The following is a 21737-nucleotide window of genomic DNA, read 5'->3' as shown; positions in this document are numbered from 1 at the left end:
ACTGGGCGAGGCCGGCGTCGGGATGGCTCCTAACCAGCACGTGCTACTCTGTGTTTGCAGAAAGGAGAGCTCAGCAGCAAAAGGCTGAGAGACCGTGCGCCCAGGTGAAGTGCTTTAGCGACGCCGAGGTGGCGTTATAGTGAGTAACCTCCCCGCCCATTGCGATCGGGCTCGGGGCTCCTGGCCCGCTCCTGAGCAGGCGCGTCTGAGCACCTGCCCTTGCCCCGCTTATGTTCGTTCTGTCCAGGTATAGTTTTTAATGTCGCTTACAAAAGGGAAGAAAGGAAAACCATCTGGGGTTATGAAAAGGCAGCCATACAATAAATACTGTAGAACAGGCGCTTCTTTTAATTGAAAGAAGGCAAAGGAGTCTTTCCCCTACCAGAGAAGCGCCAAACACTTAAACACCCAGGCCCGGCCACGATGGCCCATGGCAGTGCTCCTACACCGCCCACTTCTGTCCTTTAGGGCCTTTCTTCTAGTTCAGAAGCAGAACATATCCTCTTTTACTCCAAAGAGAAATTTGGTTAATCATTTTTAAAGATATCAGCCACAGTCATCTATCTTGATGATGGGCCCAACTTAACTCACATTGGCTCTAAAAGTACTACAGAGAGTTCTTTGGTTCTTCTATGAATTTTCTGGAAGAATTAAGTCTTAACGTTCATTTATTCAGTTGGTCGGCCAACACCTACTTGAAAGCCTCCTATGTGTGAAGATCATCCTAGCTGTGGCAGAGGTTAGCAATAAGGGAAGAATAACCCCCATGTAACAAGAGCTTAGAGGAGGCAGATCATTTCAGGTCAGCATTATCATGGAGGTTGTTCTACTTACCTATTGCTGCTTTAAGCATAGTGGCTTAAAACAGTATCTCTTTTGCTTTTGAATTTGCAATTTGAGCAGGGCTGGGTGGGGTTAGCTCTTTCTGATGCACTCAACTTCAGTCAGGTTGACTCCAGAGCTAGTAGCTGGGTCATCTGAAGGGCTCCCTCCCTTACATGTGGGGCAGTTGATGATGGCTGTCCACTTAGCTGGGACTGTTGGCTAGAACACCTACTCATGCCCTCTCCATGTGGCATGTGGTTGGGTCCAAAGGGGCAAGTATGTATTTGTGTTTGTGTGTGTGCACATGTGTGCATGTGTGCTCACGCTGGCCACTTCTGCAGTGTTGTGGCCTGCTCAGTTTCAAGGGGAGAGGAAATAGACTCCACCTCTCCATAGGGGAGGCAAGGTCCTAGAAGTGCAGGTGGGACTGGAAATATTGCAGTGGCTGTTTTTGAAACATGGAGTGCTTCACAGAAGACTTTGGAGGAGAGGTGGCACCGAATTAAGCCTAGAAGGATGTGTTAAATGTGGGTCATGGTTTCAGGGAAGACAACGTTCAGGACAGAGGGAACTGCACTGTACGTAAATGTGCAAAGTGGGGGATCTGCCAGGCCCATTCGGTAGATCACTTTGACAAAGGAATCATGTGGGGAGTTAAGGTTGGAGAGCAAAGTAGAAGTTGCATTAGGTAAGCCTTTGAGTCCATGATAAGGAATTCAGATTCAATGGGGGAATTACTGACCATTTTTGAGCAGGCATTTTTTAAAAAGAAGGAAAGAAAAAAAATGTTTTAGGTTAGACTGATCAGGCAGCTCGCTGTGTGCTGGGTAGACTGGAGGAAAGGACAAGCTATTGCAGCTGTACAGGTGAGAGGTCATAAAAGTCCCGAACTGCAGTGCTGTCACTGATAACTGGTGATGAGAGATGTGCGATAAATTGTCGAAGAAGAATAGATAGTTCATGCTGATGGATTAAAATGTCATGGAGAGGCAGGAGTCAAAGAGATTTCTGGGGTTTCAAGATGGAGTCACTTAGAGCAGCGGTCCCCAACCATTTTGGCGCCAGGGACTGGTGCTTCTATGAGAATCTAATGCCTGATGATCTGAGGTGGAGCTGAGGCAGTGATGCTAGCTGTGGGGAGTGGCTGCAAATAGAGATGAAGCTTCGTTCGCTAGTCTGCTGCTCACTTCCTGCTGTGTGGCCCGGTTCCTAACAGGCCAAGGACTGGCACCTGACAGGAGCAGAGCCTGGTTTGGCTCCACTTCCCCCTCCTCCATTGCTCTTATCTGTGCTTGTAGTTATATAGTATATGCGATTATTTGATTAATGCTATTCTTTTTTAGAGTAAACTCTGTGAAGGCATTTTTTGTTTTTTTGTTTTTGTTTTTTACTCTCCATTGTCTCTTTAGTGCCTAGTAGGCAGAGGAAAACAGTTTGTACAGAGGCACAGACCATGATATTCTAATATTTAAAGAGTGTTGTGGTAGAGAGATAGCTAAGCGGTAGTTTGATATCTTATTGTGGAGAGCTTTGAATGCCAAACTGGAAAGTTTGGATATTTTTCTATTGTGGTAGATAATGATGGTGACTTTATTTAAGAGAACGAATGCATTTTTTTTTTTGGAGGATAGGGTGGAGGAGGGAAGTTGAAGAAGACAGGAAAATCAGTCAGTGGCAGTCCAGCTGGGAAATAATGAAGATCTGAATTATTTCAAATGAGGAAGAGGCAGGAGTAGGATTTTTCAAATGTTCTTTTATCTAATCCCCATGAAAACTCTAGTCTTCTAATTTTATAGACGAGTAAAGCAAGGCACAGAGAGATGTCTCTTCTCACATCTTCTAGGATCTCTCTTCCCACAGGCCTTTTTTTGTTTTCCTAAGTATGGTTCATGGACCATCTGTGTTAGATTTATCTGTGGGGTTTGTTAAAATATAGAGTAGGTGCCAGAAGTTCTGATTTGAAAGGTCAGGGGTAAACCAGGGGCTATGGGGCAGGATTCTCAGGCTTTCGAATTTCTCAGAATCACCTGAGGAGCTTGTTAATAATGCAGATTCCTTGGCCCTGCTCTTAGAGATTGATTCAGTAGGTCTGGGTGGAGCCCAAGAAACTGCAGTTCTAATGACTCCTTCAACTGATTCTTTGTGAAACACTGCACTCAGATTCGGCACTGTTCCCTCATCCCCCTGAAAGTCTTTCCCTTTTCTACAAGTGATCTCAAGTGTACTGCTCTAGACCCAGGGTCCCGAATTTCATCTACTAGCCTATTTCCTAGATGCTTTATTGGCATCTCATCTTAGCATGTTCATAAATAAATCTATCATCTCATCCATTGCCACTGCACCTCCTCCGATTTTCTCATGACACTGTGACCCTGATACTGTGACCCTTTTACTTAAATATTGACTCCATCCTCCACAGTCAGTCCCCAATTCTTGTTTTTCTATGCTCTACCTCATATCTTATTTTCTTTTTATTTCCACTGCTTCCACACTACTTCAGGCTTGAATAGGTAATACCTTTTACCTAGGCTATTATAATAATTTCCTAGCTTGTCTCCCTGCCTCTCTTATACCGTCAGAGTAAATACCTTCTAAACTGCAGCTCTGAATGTGGAACTCTTTGTAGTAGCTCCCTACTCTGCAGGTGAAAGACCAACTCTCTTAGCTTGGTACCACAGCCTTCCATGGGTGCATTCTGTATTGACAACCTTATTTTTCTAAGGGTTGGAAATAATATATGTAAAGTTCCTAGCCCATAGCTGGCCTTCAGTAATTGGTAATTATAATTGTTGCTACATTCACCCTCTCATAATCCAGCTGAATAAAGATCACTTGATTTTTTTTGCCTGCAATTTTGCATTGCTTCGTCAGACTTTCACTGAGCTTCTTCACATCTCAAATGCTATCTTTTTTCTGAGACACTTTTTCTGATTCCCCAAATAGATTTACTGTCCCTGTATAGAGGACATTAGGCTTCATTGTTAATGTGTTATTAACCTTATGCATTCTTGTTCTTTCCCTTCGTTGGACTCTGGGTTCCTTGGGGATGGGCACAGAGGACTTGGTCTCCTTCCCTTTTTAGCTTTTCCTGGAGTGAACTGCTCTCACTAGTGCTCACTAAATATCTGTCAAACGAAACTTGTGGTGGTTAGCAAACATTAGGACGTTTGCCAATAAAAGCTTAGAATATGATCCCATTCCCAGATTTATTCCATTTTAAAAATGGGAAAACAAACTCAGTGCACCTCCTCCCCCCCTACTCCACCCCCCAGATGTAACAGACTAAAGCTGAAGTGACTGGCAGTGGAGTTCATAGTTAATATTTTGGGCTAGAGGTTGCCCACTCTACCTTTAAAGACTAGCCCTGTCCATGGTACCAGTGATGCTGGCATCCTGTGACCTTTCACCTTCATGAAGCAGGCTGCAGCAAACGATAGCAGCCTTCTGAACAACACCTACTGCCCTGCCAACCCCCACCATACCCTGTGCCCAAATCAACAAACGATGTTAATATCCCAGGCAAAAAAATAGTTTTGCAACATAAAAAGCTACCTTTGTTATAGTTAACTACAGTAGGACTTCTGCTTTGTAGACTTAGCTGAGTAAAATACAGATGAGTTATTACAAGCACTATAACCTAACTTGACTATGCCATGTATTTTTTATTGCCTGAAACTGAACTCCATTTTAAGAAATGGGTTTAAATATTATAAAGAACAACTGAATTAGTCATGCTTTGGATTTCGAGACTAGGTTCAAAATGTGCTTTTTAAAGTAAAAATTAAATAATTTTGATCAGTAACCAAATCCCTTACATTCATTACTTATTGTTAAATATTTTGTGAATCTTTTAGTTGTGGGATCCAGCAAAAAATGAAAAATTGCAAGAACTTTTTCTGCAAGAGGTACAAATGGGAGAACTTTGGTTATCTAGAGGTAAGAATATAAACATTCTTCTGTAAGCAGTTGTTAGTGATAATTTATGTTTAAGAATATTCATTGATTGTTACTTGTATGTCAAATGATTTTACTAGCTAGGTGTGTTAACCCACTTGCTTCAGTTTAAAGAGAAACTGTCCTAGCATTTTCACTCCATCACACTGCCCAGCTCCAGTGGTTATAGTGTTCCAGTTTATGTTTCAGTCTTGAAAGTGGGCAGATGGAGAAGCAAAGCCAGATACAAGAACACCCCCCTTACTGTCAGGTAAAATTCTAAGTAAATGAATTTTACAAATGACTATTTGCATGAATCAAAATGTAAAAAAAAAAATTTCCTGCCTTCTTATTCTTAATAAAATACTTTTTGATAAAATTATTTCGAATGACCATTATTGATCTAATATAGTGATGCCTGTAGGAGCTATTTTGCATTTAAGGGTCCTGACCTGTATTTTGAATTATAATTTCTCCCCATCTAATTCCAGATAGATTTGAGAAAACTTCACAATATTGTCAGGTAAAATGATGGTAGATAATATCGGTATTATATAAGTATGTATGTAATAATCATGTTTTTATTTTGATGTTAAACCTTGTAAAGTAAAAAAATTTTTTGAGGCTTTTTATGTAAGGGATAAATGATGTTACTGGATAAATGAAAATTACACCCATTTATGTATCTTTTTTCAAGCATTGCAAATTCCTTTGCATATCACAGTATCTGTACCTGTTTTTCTTTTTATTGTCCTTTTACAAAAGATTTTGCTTTTCAGCCTGCATTTAAGAGGGTAGCATCCTCCAGGATTTATAAAAACAAAGAGCAAGTCCAGATCATAGCAATACCCAAATTTTTTACTATATTCAGTGGCTGAATACTATGATAAAGTTTTTGAGAAATTAATATTGCAGCATTCATAATCATTGCACATTAATCATAATTTGAAATTTTAGCATTTTATTCTTTACTAATCTTTTAGGTATTTTTATAAGTGGAGTAAAATCTGTTAAATATTAATGACAAAATGAAGTTAGAACTTAAATGATATAAACAGGAGTGATTTTACACAAGGTAATAACCTTTACACAAGTATACACAAGGTTACACAAGTATAACCTTTAAGGACCTTCATTTACACAGGCCTCTTTGAAGGCACTGGGAGGGGTCCTACCAATTTCGTATTCATAATTTTATATTCTTTTTCTTAAACAGGAACCCCCAAATTATATAAACTAGGGCCTCATAAAATCTGGATTAATCCAGAGATATGGGTAGTCCCTAGAGATAGGGACAATTAAAACAGAATCTTTTCAGCTTTAACATTTATTGAATTACAATAGTATAAATATGGAAATTTCTGAATATTAAAAGAAAAAACTTTATTACACTGTATTTTTATTCACTGTTTAAGAGCTATCATGTATTAGTTTAGACTTGGGATAAATGTTACAGATCTTGAGATGATTTAAAAAATTGCAAATTTGTGGCTTTAAGCTTTTCCTTCTCAAACATGTTAACATTATTTCTGTGAATCTTTAAACTGATTAATTAGCTCTTTAAGGGTTATGTACTTCTACTGTATTTTATTTATAATGCAATTCTCAATCTTGGTTGCTTAGTCTTTAAATCCCCACCAAACTCCAAACGAATTAAATCAGAATCTCTGGGGGTGGGACCCAAGAAGTATCAGTATTTTTTAAACCTCCCTAGGTTGTTACAATACAAATCCTACATTGAGAACCAGTATTCTAATGCAATAATTTTTCACCTGGTTTTCTGCAATCTTTTTCAATTTTCTCCACTCCCTTCTGCTGCTGACACCAATTTTCATTACTTTGCTCTCAGGTAGTATAGTTTTGTAATCATCTCAATTGTAATTATGCTGATATGGGACCATAGAGCCAATAATTTTGATTGAAATTTCTAATTAGCTGATTTGATTGAATTTATTGGATGATTTAATTGACTCTGTTGATTACTGGTTTTGTATCACATTAGCTCCATCAACTTAAGAGCAGGCATTATTATATTTTTTTTCTTTAAAAGGTTCAATACAAAGTTTTTTGACTTAATATACCATTTCTACATATCTGTAATTTTATTAAAATAAACCTTTTAGTAAGTATTTCGTCTAAGAAATAGCTTCTTTCAATGCCTAAGAAAAGTTAGGCATTTAAACAGGAACTCAGCAATGAAAATTTCTTATGTTGAAAACATAAAATTAGGTGTCTATAGACATAAACCTTTGTCTTAAAACCTACATCATATTGACAAGGCTTCCTTCATCTATGTATCTAAGTTAGGTCATGTCTTTCTCCTAGTTTTTCAGTTTAATACAAATCTTTGGAAAGCATTTCTTTGGTCCACCATGCCCCTGTCTTCATAGGGCCATGTATTTCAACCAACAAATGGAAAATTCATTTGTTCTTAAGAATCTAATATTATATTTAAATGTAGAGAAATATATTTTATTTCCTACCTAGTTATATTAAAACTTGTTATTATGTAACACTCGAAAAGAGGCAGCACAATGTAGTCTCAAGGTTCAGATTAGTTTCTGTGACTAATTCTGACATTAGCTCTGAAACCTTAATTTTACTGATCTTTGCTTGTTTCCTAAAGCGAGAGTGAGACTAAATTATTCCATGTTCTAAATTAAACAGAAATTCTGATTAATTTCCACTCTTCACAGATTTTCATCCTTAATTACTTTACAGCCAATCATCCTAAAACTCATTTTAAAACTTTAGAAATCAAAGTTTATAAATCTCTTATTTTCTTTTCCTGGATCTATAGTTCATGTCACACTAAATTGTTTCAACTCTGACAATAAAACCTATTTTTAAAAAGTGTCATTTAGCCAGATGTTTCATCTATAATTTATCAGTCACACATGTAAAGATAACCTACCTCATGTCAATAACAGAACACAACCTTTAAAAAGACTCAGTACAGCCCACCCTCCCACCCACATACCCAAATTGCAGAGCATGGACATTTCCAAAACAAGAAAACTTTAAAACAGTGAGGGTACACTTACTGTAATTTAGGTCATATAGTCACATTTCAGCTGACCACAGTGAATCTACTCAGCAGTTCAAGATTTCCCCTCCCTTTTCTACACTTTGAGACTTGTTTATGTAGTCTTTAGCTTGATATGCTTTTTAAGTTTTAATTCTTGGTGTTTTGGTAATTCGTAGAACTTTAAAATTTTGCTCTGAACTTATTGTTTCAGGAGAGCACAGAATGGGGGTTGAACATCTCAGCAATGCTCTTTTAGTGTGTGGACAACCACAGGAACTTCTGAAGGTTTTTAAACACACTCTCCCTCCCAAGGTATTTGAGATGCTGTTGCAAAAAATTCCCCTTATTTGCCAGGTAAGCACATATTTATTTTTGTAAAATGAAAAGAATAAATAACCATGTTAGGCTTGATTACTTAGAAATAGCAAAGTGTGTGTGTGAATGGCCCAAAGTTAAATGAGTAAAATCTCTTTATTTTTGTTTGCTTTTCTGACCTTAAGATAAAACAAGCCAATTCTTTCATGTTCTTTGACCATAATGAATTGTATGTTTTGTAACGTATTATACATTTTTCAAGTTTGATTTAAAGGATAGCATTGTTAATATTTTGTCTTTTTACGTTCAAAGATATCACAGTTATTGATTGTAATGTCAACAGAGGCCTTTAAGTTAAATAGTATTGTTAATTAAAAGACCTAATGCTTAAAAATTAGATGTAATATAAAGAACAGCAAACTACCAAAGTAGAACACTTCTACTTTCCATTAATATGTCAAAACATAGAAATCACTTTGGTAAGTTTAAACCTATGGGATAATTAGTATTCTCTTAGGTACAAGTTTAGGTTGGTATCAAATGAAATCCATTCGTCAGCTAGTTTATTTATAGGTATTATTCCATTTACATTTATCAAACTGCTTGATATGCTTATGCATCAACTAGAATTTATGAAAATGCTTGGATTTGTTTTCAGATCCATTTAGTCATAAGACATTACTTTACCTTTGGTTCAGTTTATTACACAGATCACATGTCACCACTGAGAATACACTGTATTATTGGTCCGACTCAGAATCATTCATGTTGATTCTCAGCTTTTGAACAAAACACAAAACAACACACTCCACTAGAGCATAGCAATCAACTCTTAAACATTCTCATGCTAGTTTCAGATGGGTTGTTTCCTGAAATATATGAAAATGTGTAATGCCCACCCTGACACAAGAAGGGAGGCAAGAAAATGATCGTGCATTGAAATGATCAGCAAGTAACTATTTTATGTATTTACCAGCAATTTGAGGCAGACATGAATGAACAGGAATGCTTGGAGGATGATCCTGATTGAAAATATTTCAACGTATCCACAGTCCAGTCAGAATACTATGGTACTATATAGTATAAACAACTGCTCAGTGATACTTCCATTTATTTTACTTTTAGTAATAAAAATTTTTTCTATCTCATACATGATTGAACACATATTTTGCTTTAAAATTAACAGTCACAATTGAAGAAACAATGGTTTATTTTTCTAATCAAGTGACTAAGCTGCTGAATCTTAAGGCCTCAACAAATGTTGTATCTTACTATTTTCATTGAACAATAAGACCTTCTATTTTGATTATTCCTGGTAAACAGCAATTTTGTTTCTCCAGTGGTTTCCATTTGCCAAACAGTCATGACAGATGGTTTAACATGGTGGATACTGCTTTTCAGGGGATTCTATCAGATGAATCCTCATTTCCAGTGCGACAGCTGTTGGCAATCTTTCATGGAAAGTCCATCCATCGGGACTGCTCTATCGTGGTTGGCCAAGGAGCCCTGCTTTGGCTGCCAAGGCTTCGTTCTGCTGAATATGATATTCCTGAAATCTCATGGATATTCTTTGTGTCATTTTTAAATATTTCTGTAAGCAATGTTCTGAACAGGTGGTCTAGAAATAAAAAAAGATCAAAGAGGCAACACAAAAATCTTAATTTAAAAAAATGCATATATTCTAAAAGAACGACCAGTAGGTACTTTTTCTCTTTGACTATATCTGAGAATTAAATGGTATTAATGAGTTCCAAGTGACCATAGCTTTCAACTGTTAATACAAGAACTAAAACATTTTGAATGCCTATGAGTTTGCAGGCACTAAGAACAATGGCAAGTAAGCCCCTGCCAGCTGGACTAGATTTTCTGCAGATATGTCTTAATATTAACTGAAAGCCCACATTCCCATCCCTTTATTCTGATTGTTAAAATGTAGACCCAGTAGCAAGTTTGTTCCTTGTTAATGGGAAACTCCATTCTTAACATTAATTCTCAACCTTTTACTTTTTACCAAGAAGAGTATTACATTTAGCAGCTATCAAACTTTGTCATTTATTTAATAAGTACTTATTCATTGCTGGTTATGTGTTGAACTCTTGGCATGAATGTCCATCAGTATCTTTCACTGGAAGAAGTTATGTCACTTCGAGCCAATATATAAAGGTTTGGTGGTATTGAAAGTTATGATTTCCAAAAGGACTGGATTTTCAGAAAACACCTATGTAAAATAAGCCACTAAAATTCAAGCTCTGCTTTTCCCAAAGTTAACCTGAGTTCTCAAGATCAGATAGAAAAGCCATGTCAGGTTCCTCTAGCCAGGACATCTTGACTGAAAGCTAATTAGTAGTATTTACTATGGTACAATAACTCAGCAAGCCCTAGGCATCTTTTCTAAAAAGTCTGCCTTGGTTCAATGTGACTGTCATATATTAAATTTGTCATTGTTAAACTCAATGTCTGTGGCTGCTTCAGTTTCTCCAAGCAATGGAACATAAAAGGTAGCTGAAATTCCTGTAATAACTAGGAGCAAGCAAAATGCTTAGGAGGATCCCATTGATATTGTTTATGATGAGCTTAAGAGAATTTTTAGAATTTTCTTACCTCTTCAGGTTTTACTTCTCTTGTTGTGAAGTCTTTAACACAGTCCAAAAAACAAGTTTCTGTAAGTTTATTGTAGGTTCCAAGAAATTCCTTAAACTACAAACACATCAGAAAGTTCTTTAATATTTGGTTTTTAAAATAAAAATGTTTTGAAACTAATTACTGATGTTTTTTATTTAGGCAAAATATCCTGTAATACTAGAAATCAAAAGTTCTTTTGCTAACTTAAATGGGTATAATATGATCTATGTAATATGATCTATAAAATATAGTGAAATTTTCTCATTAAACATTTATTCTTTCCTGCATTATCTGTCACATTATCTGAAAAATAAATGTGCTTTGTTATTTAATACCAATTTTGGGGAATGAAATACAAACAGTTATTTTGTGAGATTGCTGATTGATATGGTTTCATCCAGTAAGTGCCTTTAAGTTTTTGCAAACTGCTTTTTCCTTAATTATAAAGCCTTACCTGTTTTATCTGATCAGACTCTGGCATTTGTGCAGCCATATTCTTTTGGTACGTCTATTAGTCACCTGTTTTAAAAATTTAAAAAGTCTGTCAATCTGTAAACGAATGTTTTTAGGCTAGCTGAAGAGTTAGGTAATCAAAACTAGAAAAGTTTATGAAATAGAACTGACACAAGTCTATCTGAAATTACTGTTCATATTTTATAAGTATCTAACCATGTATATAATTATAAATATCTAACCACGTCATTAATGATAACAAAGAACCAGAAAATTTAGAATTAAAAATTTTACTGCTAGCTATGGGACCCAAAGACCCTGTCTATCTAAATCTCCAGGTTTAAGGCAATTTGCTTTGCTACCTTGTAAAAAACCATTACCATTTACAATCACTCAAAAAAAAAAAAAAAAAGTAAGATATAGGGCTAAACTTAACAAAGCATGTATAGTACTTATATGCTGTAAACTACAAAATGCTGATGAAAGCAGTCCAAGACCTAAATATATGGAGAGACAGATTATGGATTGGAAAACATTCATGGATTAGACGACTGAACATAGTAAGGATTGTCAATTTTCCCAAAGCTGATAGATAGGCTTAATGCAATTCCTATTAAAATTCCAGTAAGGTTAATTGAAAATACAAACAAGATTATTTTTAAATTTATATGGAAAGTAAAGGGACTAGAATAGCTAAAACAAATTTGAAAGAAGAATAAAGTGGGAGGAATTAATCTACCTGATTTCAAGACTATATTATATAGCTCAGTGACCAATACTATGTGGTTTTAGTGGAACGGCAGACACAACAGAACAAAATAGAGAACTCAGAAATAAAATCACACAAATGTGCCCAGCTGATTTTTGATAAACATGCAAAAGCAATTAAGGTGAAGGCAGGATAAGCTTTTTAACAAATGGTACATCCATAAGCAAAAAATGTAACCTCAAACTCAGTCTTTCAACATATACAAAAATTAATTCAAAATGAACATTTGGGACAAAGAGTTCTTAGACCTGACATCAAAAGCAGACTACATAGCTGACAAAGAACTAGTAACTAGAAAGTCTCAAAATTCAACAATAAAAACACAATCCAATTAGAAAATGGCAAATGACATTAGAAGGCATTTTACGTAAGAGAAAGTACAGATGGCAAATAGGCACATAAAAAGATGTTCTATATTATTACCCTGTTAGGCAAACAAAACCACAATGCTAGAGTGTTACACACTTATTAGAATGGCTAAATTAAAAAATATATAGTGACAGTACCAAATGCTAGTGAGGATGTGGAAAACTGGATCACTCTGACATTCCTAGTGGTAATGTAAAAACAGATAGTCACTCTGGTAAAGCAGTGTCTTAAAAAATTAAATATATAACATATGACCCAGCAATTGCATTCCTGGCCATTTATCACAGAGAAGTGAAAAGTTATGTTCACACAAAAACCTGCACGTGAATGTTTATAAACTTTATTCATAACAGTAAAAAAACTGGAAACAATGCAGATGTTCTTAAATTGGTGAATGGTCAAACTGGTACACCATACCTGAATACTACTCAGCAATAAAAAGGAATGAGGTATTAAGACACACAATAGCCTGGATGAATCTCTGAAGAATTACATGGAGTGAAAAAGCCATCCCAAAAGGTCACATACTGTGTTTCTTGAACACAGGTAGAAATAGAGAACATATTAATGCTTGCCAGGGGTTAAGTAGGAGTAGGGGTAGGAGGGAAAAGGGTGTTGCTATAAAAAGGCAACATGAGAGAATTTTGTAACAAATGTTCTGTATCCTGACTGTATCAATATCATTACCCTGCTTGCAATATTGTACTGTAGTTTTTTAAGATGTTACCATTGTGGAAAACTGAGTAGATGGCACTAGGGATCTCTTTATTTTTTTCTTACAACTGCATACAAATCTAAATAATATCAAATAAAAAGCTTAATAAAAAAGAATACAATGAAGCTGTCTAGCTTTCTAATCCCTGCCAAAGAACAAGATGCATTACCATAAGTGTTAGCAAACGTTCAGAACTAGAGTTCTTTTGGCTTCCTATTCAGAAAACAGCCCGAAAAGATCCCAGAAGTGGTAAGATAACTTTTGTGAAAATAGGTATTAAATGAAACCCATTGTTTTGTAGAAAAAATACAAGGGCAATAAAACACGCATTAAGGAACTTAGTTTACCAACAGGCTCTAGCTGAAAGCACAAAAGGGCAGCCATGAAACCCTAACCTTTTGAATCACTGAGCTGTACAGTATACCTGCTGTACTTCAGGAGGGCATGCAGCAAACTGGACTTTTTACAGCTCACATTAAAAAAGAAAACAGATCTGATTTCCTTACTTATAATGTCTTAGAAATTTACATGTTTGCTAATTCTAATGCCAAAATCTGTTTTTTCTCTATTGCTATCCTTTTATTTCAGGTTAAAATTCATATAACTTTTTCGAACAGAGGTCAGAGGCAGAAAGTATGAAATCTTTGACTGTTCTGTAAGCTTTAGACTGTAACACTGAGCTGAATCTATCCCACTTGCCTCTTAATATACAACTCAGTGACAAATGATGGTTGTTATTTGACAAGACGCAGATGAGCGTCTCAATAGTATTAGTATGAATTTTTTTATTTAAAATAATTTTATTGTTTTTTAATATACAGTCCTTAATAGTATATAGCTCCTCCTTAAAAATGAAATAAAGTTTATCATAAAAATAATATAATCTATTTCTTGAGAATTTGGAAAATAAGAGAAATAGCTCTACTACTCAAAGACCACTATGTTAACATTGTGGTTTCCTTTTCTCTAGAATTATTCAATTATAAATTTTATTGTTCATATATCTTCCCAAACCTATAACCAAACTTAACAGCAATTTTCTTAAGTCTTCCTAAATTTTAAAGCTCTTCTCTGTAGTCATCAATACGGGCATACCTCATTTTTTTTTTTTTTTTGGCATACCTCATTTCATTATGGTTTGCTTTATTGTGCTTCACAGACGTTGAGTTGTTTTACAAATTGAAGGCAAGACTCTCTACCAGCAAAAAGACTGACTCTATTGCAGTGGTCTGGAACTGAACCTGCAATATCTCTGAGGTATGCCTGTATCAAGTTTATGGTATACATAATTGTAGGCAACTGTTCCTAGAAAATATTGAAGATGATTACTTAAATAAATGATTTGCAAATTTATTTGCTAGTTGGTGTCTTCTAAGTCTTTCAGCATTCTACCTTGTAGTTATTTAGTCATAAATTATGCTGACTGACAAACGCCAACAGCCAAGCAAACCACCTGATGGTGAGAACAGGTAGCAGCAATACGGCTGCCCTTTTATTTGGTCTTAGTTTTCCAGATATTACATCAAATGTTTGTTATCGTAGAGGCAAACATTGAACCAGAGGTTACCTTCTGATTACATCCCTGAAACCTGGAGATAGAATGGAACGGATAAGAATTCCAAAATCCCTGGCTTAGATCTTGGGAATGATTATAGCAATGCCGTTATTTTTGTGCCAAAGAAAATATATCATAAAACCAGAGAACTTAAGAGTAAAGGGAGATCGTATCAGTCATCAAGCTCAAACCTTTTCTGATGCATGAGTTTCTTTTCTGTTCTGGAAAAGCAGTTGTCCAACCTTTGCTTGATTGTCCCCAGTGAGGCCTGATTTCTTACCTGAAAAATGAGGGGATTACAAATGACTGTGTGGTGGAGGCCCCTATAAGCTGTAATAGTCTAGTCGATGAAATCTAAACTTCTGTTGGCTAAATCATTTTTTAAAAAGCCTCTTCCTTAGATGTACTGCGGTGACCATTTTGCAATATATACAAATATGGAACCATGTTGTACACTTGAAACAATGTCGTGTGTCAATTATATCTCAATAAGGAAAAAGAAAAAAGAAAAAAACCTCTTCCTTTTCAATAAGTGAAATTAGTTCCCTCAATCTATTCTGAGGTTACAAATCCTTAGCATGCTATGCTATTATATATATTAAAAATACATAATCTCTTTATCTTTCCAGGTAGTAAGTATGTTCAGGTGAATATCACAAGGACAATTCCCAGAAATTTCTGAATATTAAAAATAAACAGACTAACCAGGATGTGATGTCCTCCATTTTTTAAAGAATCGTGTATAGATTTGTACCACGTCTGGAGCCAAATTTATAATTCTGTTCAAATTTAGTTTACAGTAAATGATTCTTCTGATGTACGTGGCCTCTATCAGCAGCCTAGTACCTGCATGACTGGTACTGGTAATTGGTAATCTTGTGATTGAGGCAAGGACCTGAATGGATCATAAAACCACTGAATGGTAGGTTGTTGGGAAAACAATATATCCATGATCTCAAAGCATCTCCATATGTTACTTATCACAAAAGGAAAACTATCTTTTTATATTGGAAAGATTTAGCAGTCATCATCTTAACCAAGTGATTATACCTAGCATTATAAACACAATAGACACAGACAGCATAGCATTACCTATGTGTTTTTGCCAAAAATGTGTGATCTGACTCTGATCATGAGGAAATAATTAAGAAAATCCACAATATAGAGCAAGTTGTAAGATTAGACTGGTCTTTTAAAAATCAAAAGGGACAGAGAGCTAGCTGTTCTAGTTAGGAGACTAAAGAGTCATGACAACTAAACACAATGTGTGAACTTTGGATCCTGAATCAAAAAAGAAACATTTTTGAATTAAAAAGACATTTTTGGGGTAATTGGAGAAGAGATCTGAATGTGTTATCATTTTAGGTGTGATAATCTTATCCTGCTATGTAATAGATTGTTCTTGAGATACATCCTGAAGAATTAGGGTTTGAGGTCTGCAACTTACTTGCAAATGGTTCAGCAAAAAAAAAAAAAAAAAAAATGTATATATGTATAGAGAGTGGGAGACAGCAAATAAGTAAAAATGTTAACAATTAAAACAATAACAAAAAAGAAAACAATCTCATGAGCCATGAATTTTTTTGTTTCAGGGCTATCAGTGTCTTTTGATAGGTCAGATGTTTAAACTGATCTGAACTTGTTTGGTTGATATAATTTAATAGGATTCTACATATAATTTAATTTAATAGGATTCTTTAATAGGATTCTACATATCCCTTTAACTTTAGATTATTTGTAGCAGATTTAGGAAGTTATGTCTGATGAACTGGCAATCATTAATCAGAACAGAAATACTTTTGAAAGATCACTGCATACTGCCTTTGTGTATAAAGGCTGGCTTCAAGACCTAAAGGATGATCATGTGAGTACTGTACTAGTACTGTACTAGTACTAGTACTGTACTAGTACAGTACAGGGGGCAAGACTATTTGGGTTTGGACCCCAGTTCTGACATATATTAAAAGGGTTGTAAGACCCAAATCAAGTCATTTGTTCGTTGTAATGAGTGCCTATGCTCACACCTTAAGAGACCTAAGAGGAGAAAAGTTACTTTTTCTTTCATCTTTAAGTTACACCTAAAAAGAGCGTTAAATCATCTCCGGAGTCTCTTACACCTGTGACGTTGTCATTGTATCTTTTAATTCACCTATATTCTAAAACAAATTTTGAACAAGCAGGTACCTAAAAGCCCAGTAATGAAAAAGGGCAATGTAACTGAAATAAGAAATAATTTGCAAGGAATAATTAAAAGGTTATCCAAAGCTGAGACCTTAAGTTCCCTTTTAATTCTAGGATTTCTTCTCTGAAAGCTGACAGATGGGATGTAAAAATAAAATTTATTTAGCTTTTATATCAGATTACATTTTTTGCTTTCTTTTCTTTTTTTTAAAGCCTGTAGTAATGCGTAAAGGGAAACGTCTAAGTAGTTCGTCTTCAAAAATGAGCATATCAGATAAGGGGTACTGGCCCTGACATTGTGTCTACAAAGGATTTTTCAGTTAACCGAGGGTCTCCTGCCTGTTAGCTCAAGGTCAAAGCGTGGATGCCTTGTCTAACTCACTGTCCCAGAACAAGACCCTGACTTTGCAAACCCAGTTTGGGGGTGCCTCAAATTACGACCCTTGCGCAGTGACACGGTCGCTAGGTCCCAAAACCGCTCTGGGGATAGATGACGCACTGCCCTCCGCAGCCCCCCATAGCCCCACGTATATGCGGCGGCCTCATTCAGAGACCTGCCACCTTTCCGGAGCGTGGCCTGCCGCCCCCCCGCCCGGGAACCCGGGATTCTGAGGGCAGAGAAAAGACATCATACTTAGGCACAGGCTCTCGCTTCCGAGAACAGCACAGGCTTGGGGGGCTGCGCTGCCAGTCGAGTTCGGGGGCGGAGAGTCGGGGTCACGGCGGGTGCCAAAGCCGCTGGATGGAAGAGAACACGTGGGAGCGGCAATGTCAAATAGCCCTGAAATCCTTCAACGCCGATTCGTTATAACGCGGGGAACTCTAGAGAAAAAAGTCGATATCATAATATAATTCTAAAATCCCCTGAGAATTACTTTCTGTGATTGTCTCTTTAGACAGTGCTTTCGATTACTGACTTCCTCCCCAACAATAACACGAAACTGTATAAACGTTTTGTAAAGCTAATTTACTTAATTCGCGTCTCTAACGGTCTCCGGGAACTACACTGTAAACAGTTCCTAATAAATGCGAGTAGTATTACCCGTTAGGTCGGAGCTCTGCAGATCTTCGATGAATCGCTCGGGTTTTATTCAATATTTAAGTCTTGTGGGGCAACGTACTGCATTAAAAATAATCACACCTGTTTTAGCCTTTTGTGTTTGGAGTTTGTTTCCACCCGGAAAGAAATGGAGGAGCACCTGGGAGCATTTAGCTCTTTGGTTGGACCATTTTCTTGGCGCGCATGCGTGTCCTATCTCATGGGCGGGCTTAAAAGGAGGTGGGTATTGACTCGCGGGCAACTGAAGCTGTTGTCGGATTATACCAGTGCCTGCGGGATTGGCCGGTTTTCTGCAGACGGGGTGAATTTAGGTGTTCGGTGGTTGCATCTGGAGGAGTGTGTAAGACGCTTTGGCCGAAGAAAACGATTAAGCTTCTTATGTGGGTGATTTAAAAAATATAGCATTTCGGTTTTACCTGCTTGTCTCTCTCTTTTCAACAAATCTTAACTCCGCCTCCATATCTGTTTGAGGTTTTGCACTGCCAGCTCTCGGATTGGGGGTGCGCGGGAGAGGAATGCTGTTACTATGGTTACTATTGTTAACGCGTCCATTCTCTTGTCATCCCCATTTTCAGATTCATTGGCATAGTGAATTAATAGACTGAGATTAATGGGTAAAAATAGTGTTCTGGTCTCTGCTGGATTAAATGCCACAATTAAAATTTCTAGCTTCGTGAATAGTCTGTTTAGACAGTGTTTTATTTAAAAGCTGATGACTGCATATTTCAAAATCACTTGGAATTCACGTTTTCTTTATCATACTCTTGATTTCCTCGCTTCTTACTCCACCCCCTTCCTAGTCCTCAAAGCGGTGAAGATTTTATTCTGAAGTTTTATGGACCCGGAAGGAAGTTATTCAATTCAGAACTGTGGGACTTGTTAGCAGTAATATGAAAGGCTCTGAGTTTATCCCGAAAAAGAAAAAAACTATTAAAATACCAGCGAAGAGGCTTCGTGAAGTAATTTCTACAAATCAGCCAGATAATTTGGCTTTGCTGAAAGATGAGTTGTCCTGTGTTCCTCCAGCGTTATCTGCAAACAAACGTCTTCCTGTTAGAACAGGAACTAGCTTGAATGGAACATTATGTGGTATGTGATTCCAAATAGTTTTTCAATCAGTTTTCATTTTCATAAAAGGTCTTTATTTCCATTTCGTTTTTTGTTTCAAAATTTAGAAGATTTTTAATGTTTAAATTCACAAACGTTAACTGTGTCTAGTTTGTACAGGTGTTTGAAAATTGACCGTTTTCCCTAGGAAAATGTCCAGGCACAGTCTACATCGAATACTATGGAATAGAAAGAATGAATGAAACTTAACATTTCCTATTGTGTTTTCTCTTTGTGTCGTGTTTGTAAATGTTCTTGTTCACATCTGTGATAGGCACACTTTACTTGTATGATGAGCTTATTTTTCACTACTAGGGCTTTTAACCAAATGTTCTACATTCTATTTGGATTGTGCTATCCAGTTTGGCATAGAAGAAAAGCACAACTTCTGCCATTTGATGGCATCCTTGTTCCAATTCACATAACCTGTCTGGAGCTCAGTGAAAAAGAAGATAACATATCTTTTACCCAATTCACTGGTCATTGTAAGGATCAAGTTAATGAATATATGTACAAAAACAAAAAATGCTTTTGTAATGCTGCTGCTTTTGGGTACAGCAAATTATAGGCCTACTGTTAATCAGGCTTTTATACCATGTACATGTTTTATTTGTGGCAAATGAGTCTACCTAGTTTGTCCAGAGCCAACAGTGTAATGATATATTTTAAAACATTTTATACTTATCTTACTTGATTGTTAGTACTGACCCATATTTTCCAAAATGCCAGTTGTAAAAACTTTCATTTTCTTAAGTTTTTTGCATGAAAAGTATCTTCCAATTTAGGTCTTACATTAACATGGAGTTTATAGTTCTTGAATCATGCCTATACAGTTTCTAAAAGTAAGGTTCTGATTTGAAAATTGCTAAAATTGATTTCTTTTCTTTGTTTTATTAGGTTCATCAGACTTTTCTGCTAGAAATTATCACCAGCCTCCATTAGAAAATCCCACTGTGTCAGAAACTGTAAGCAAAAGGATTCCTAATTATGCTCATGTTAAAATCTTCAGTATCATCAAGTAGTGTGTTCTTAAATTATGATTGATTAGCAGCAGATCCTGTTTTTATTTAAATTTTACTTACCAAGAGAAATGTTTGACATACAATTGTGATTTAAGTAGTATTTGAGACATTAACAAAAAAGCCTTCCATAGAATAAAAAATATTCATTATTTAAGATAATGACCACTGATAGAAATACTGAAACTGAAAAAAAACGCTCTGCTATTATCTAAGGAAAAGGTATTCTAAACCAGGGAATTATGTAAAAGTAAAGGAACAGTAACAGCATAATTTTTTTAAAAAGTGAGGTGATTATACATCATACAAACTACTGTGAGGTCTTTTGTGGGTTTCTTTTTTTGAGGGGTCTTTAAGAGACAAAAACATGAAATTTTTATCTTAAGCTTTTTATTTATAATACTGAAAGTATTTATGACAAATACAATGTTTTGGTCATGCAGTCTAATTAGACTTTGACCACTAATCATAATGTGTACCTACATGTTGTCAATTTGACAGATCTATAAAGAAGAGAGTTTCACAATGTAATATTTTGAAAATCAAAGCTGGTAAACTAAGAATTAAATTGAAACTATTGTCAACTTTGTCAAAAATTCACAGTAAAAATGTATAATTATGTGCTATACTTGGTCCCTGAGTAAATGCCTCATCTTTGGATTGGTGTGTTTTGTTTGTTTTTTGATCAGGCCCTTTTTAATGATTAATGCTATTTGAATTTTATTATCTAAATAATTTCCCAGATGTATGGATACACAATATATAATTGAAGATAAATGGGTGATATTGTCGTGAAGATGATCAGGCAGGATTCCATCACCTTTAATATGGGCTCAGCTCATTTTGTGTTTATTTATCTAATGTTAAATATGCCTGCGAAGCAAACCTAGTACATTCTCATTGTACAATGAACAAAAGCTGCAATCTCTTTGCATCATATTTTTGTTTCATAAGTGAGTGCTAAGATTATAGTGTGGATTGACTTTTAATGAGAAAACTAAAGGAGTTTGTGCCTAATATGCTCACATTTATATCTGCTTCTATTCATACCTATTTTCCCATACTATCAGAAGATGTCCTTTTTCAAACTATTTGGGGCTAATCCTTACACATGTGTAGAAAGAAAATAAAACTTAAAAATCATTGTAGAAAATACAAAAATACAAAAAGAAAAAAAATCCCACAACTTAAAATCAACAACTGTTAACATTTTTTTCTTTGTGTATATATATGTTATGAAATATTATATTTTGTTTTATAACTAAATAGTATTAAGGATATTTTTCCATGTCATTTTTTTTTCTAGAAACTTTTAATGGGTTCATAGAATTTCAGTGTATGTATGTACCATAGTTTATTTGTTCATATTTCTGTCATTTGACATTAAGGTTTTTTCCTCTAATTTTTGATAATATAAACAACCAGGTGATGAACATTCTGGTGAACATCCTGGGTCATTTCCTTAGAATTAATTTCTAGATGTGAAATTATTAGATCAAAGGATATATATACTTTTGAAATGTTTCTAAATTGCCTCCGGAAAGACTATACTAATATATATTTTCTCCATTGGATTTGACTCTTAACCAGCTGTATAACCTTAGGCAAGTTAACCTCTTTTTGCTTCATTTTTATCATATGTAAAGTGCATAATACAAGTACCTTTTGTGTAATAAAGAGTGATGTGTTAACTGTTAAAAATGTGACGAGTGGAATTAGTGGACTTATTTCTCCATCTTTACCAATATGGAGCATTAAAATTAAACAAAAAATCTTTGCCATTTTA

General features: G+C 35.7%; 3 protein-coding genes across 11 annotated transcripts in view; 2 read left to right on the top strand and 1 right to left on the bottom strand.

Moving 5' to 3' along the window:
- TOMM20L (translocase of outer mitochondrial membrane 20 like) overlaps positions 1-9250 on the top strand; it is a 9846-nt gene extending 596 nt beyond the window's left edge. The window contains exons 2-5 of one of the 2 annotated variants that reach the window (XM_015596111.2): positions 61-104; positions 4680-4761; positions 7998-8140; positions 9078-9250. In XM_015596111.2, the coding sequence (XP_015451597.1) occupies positions 61-104; positions 4680-4761; positions 7998-8140; positions 9078-9131 (323 nt within the window). In that variant the 3' untranslated portion in view covers positions 9132-9250. Of the gene's footprint in view, positions 1-60; positions 140-4679; positions 4762-7997; positions 8141-9077 lie in introns of those variants that run through there. The other variant, XR_003042653.1, reaches the window with a different exon arrangement.
- TIMM9 (translocase of inner mitochondrial membrane 9) lies at positions 8239-17944 on the bottom strand. The gene is made up of 6 exons (XM_006920137.3): positions 17808-17944; positions 17400-17587; positions 14776-14864; positions 11178-11242; positions 10703-10798; positions 8239-9719 (listed from the first exon to the last, which is right to left on the bottom strand). The coding sequence occupies exons 4-6, from the start codon at positions 11214-11216 to the stop codon at positions 9585-9587; spliced, it is 270 nt and encodes an 89-aa protein (XP_006920199.1). The 5' UTR covers positions 11217-11242; positions 14776-14864; positions 17400-17587; positions 17808-17944; the 3' UTR covers positions 8239-9584.
- Positions 17945-18020: 76 nt separating this feature from the next.
- Positions 18021-21737, top strand: part of KIAA0586 (KIAA0586 ortholog) — an 84382-nt gene continuing 80665 nt past the window's right edge. For 5 of the 8 annotated variants that reach the window (XM_025038761.1, XM_025038763.1, XM_025038762.1 and 2 more), the window contains exons 1-2: positions 18022-18205; positions 19830-19897. In XM_025038761.1, coding sequence (XP_024894529.1) covers positions 18025-18205; positions 19830-19897 — 249 coding nt within the window. In that variant the 5' untranslated portion in view covers positions 18022-18024. Of the gene's footprint in view, positions 18206-18625; positions 18915-19829; positions 19898-21737 lie in introns of all 8 variants that reach the window. The other 3 variants (XM_015596061.2, XM_015596059.2, XM_025038764.1) reach the window with 2 other exon arrangements.

The sequence above is a fragment of the Pteropus alecto genome, unplaced genomic scaffold (genome assembly GCF_000325575.1).
Source record: "Pteropus alecto unplaced genomic scaffold, ASM32557v1 scaffold86, whole genome shotgun sequence".
Lineage (NCBI taxonomy): Eukaryota > Metazoa > Chordata > Mammalia > Chiroptera > Pteropodidae > Pteropus > Pteropus alecto.
The sequence above is the reverse complement of the archived record's forward strand: the minus strand, read 5'-3'. Positions and strand labels throughout refer to the sequence as shown.

Excerpts from the sequence above, each read along its gene's own strand:
- TIMM9 (XM_006920137.3), bottom strand. The coding sequence starts at position 11,216 with ATGGCTGCACAAATGCCAGAGTCTGATCAGATAAAACAG. Across the intron at positions 10,799-11,177 it reads AGTCTGATCAGATAAAACAG|TTTAAGGAATTTCTTGGAAC; the intron begins GTAAGGCTTTAT and ends ATGTGTTTGTAG. Across the intron at positions 9,720-10,702 it reads GAGAAGTAAAACCTGAAGAG|ACCACCTGTTCAGAACATTG; the intron begins GTAAGAAAATTC and ends TTTTATTTCTAG.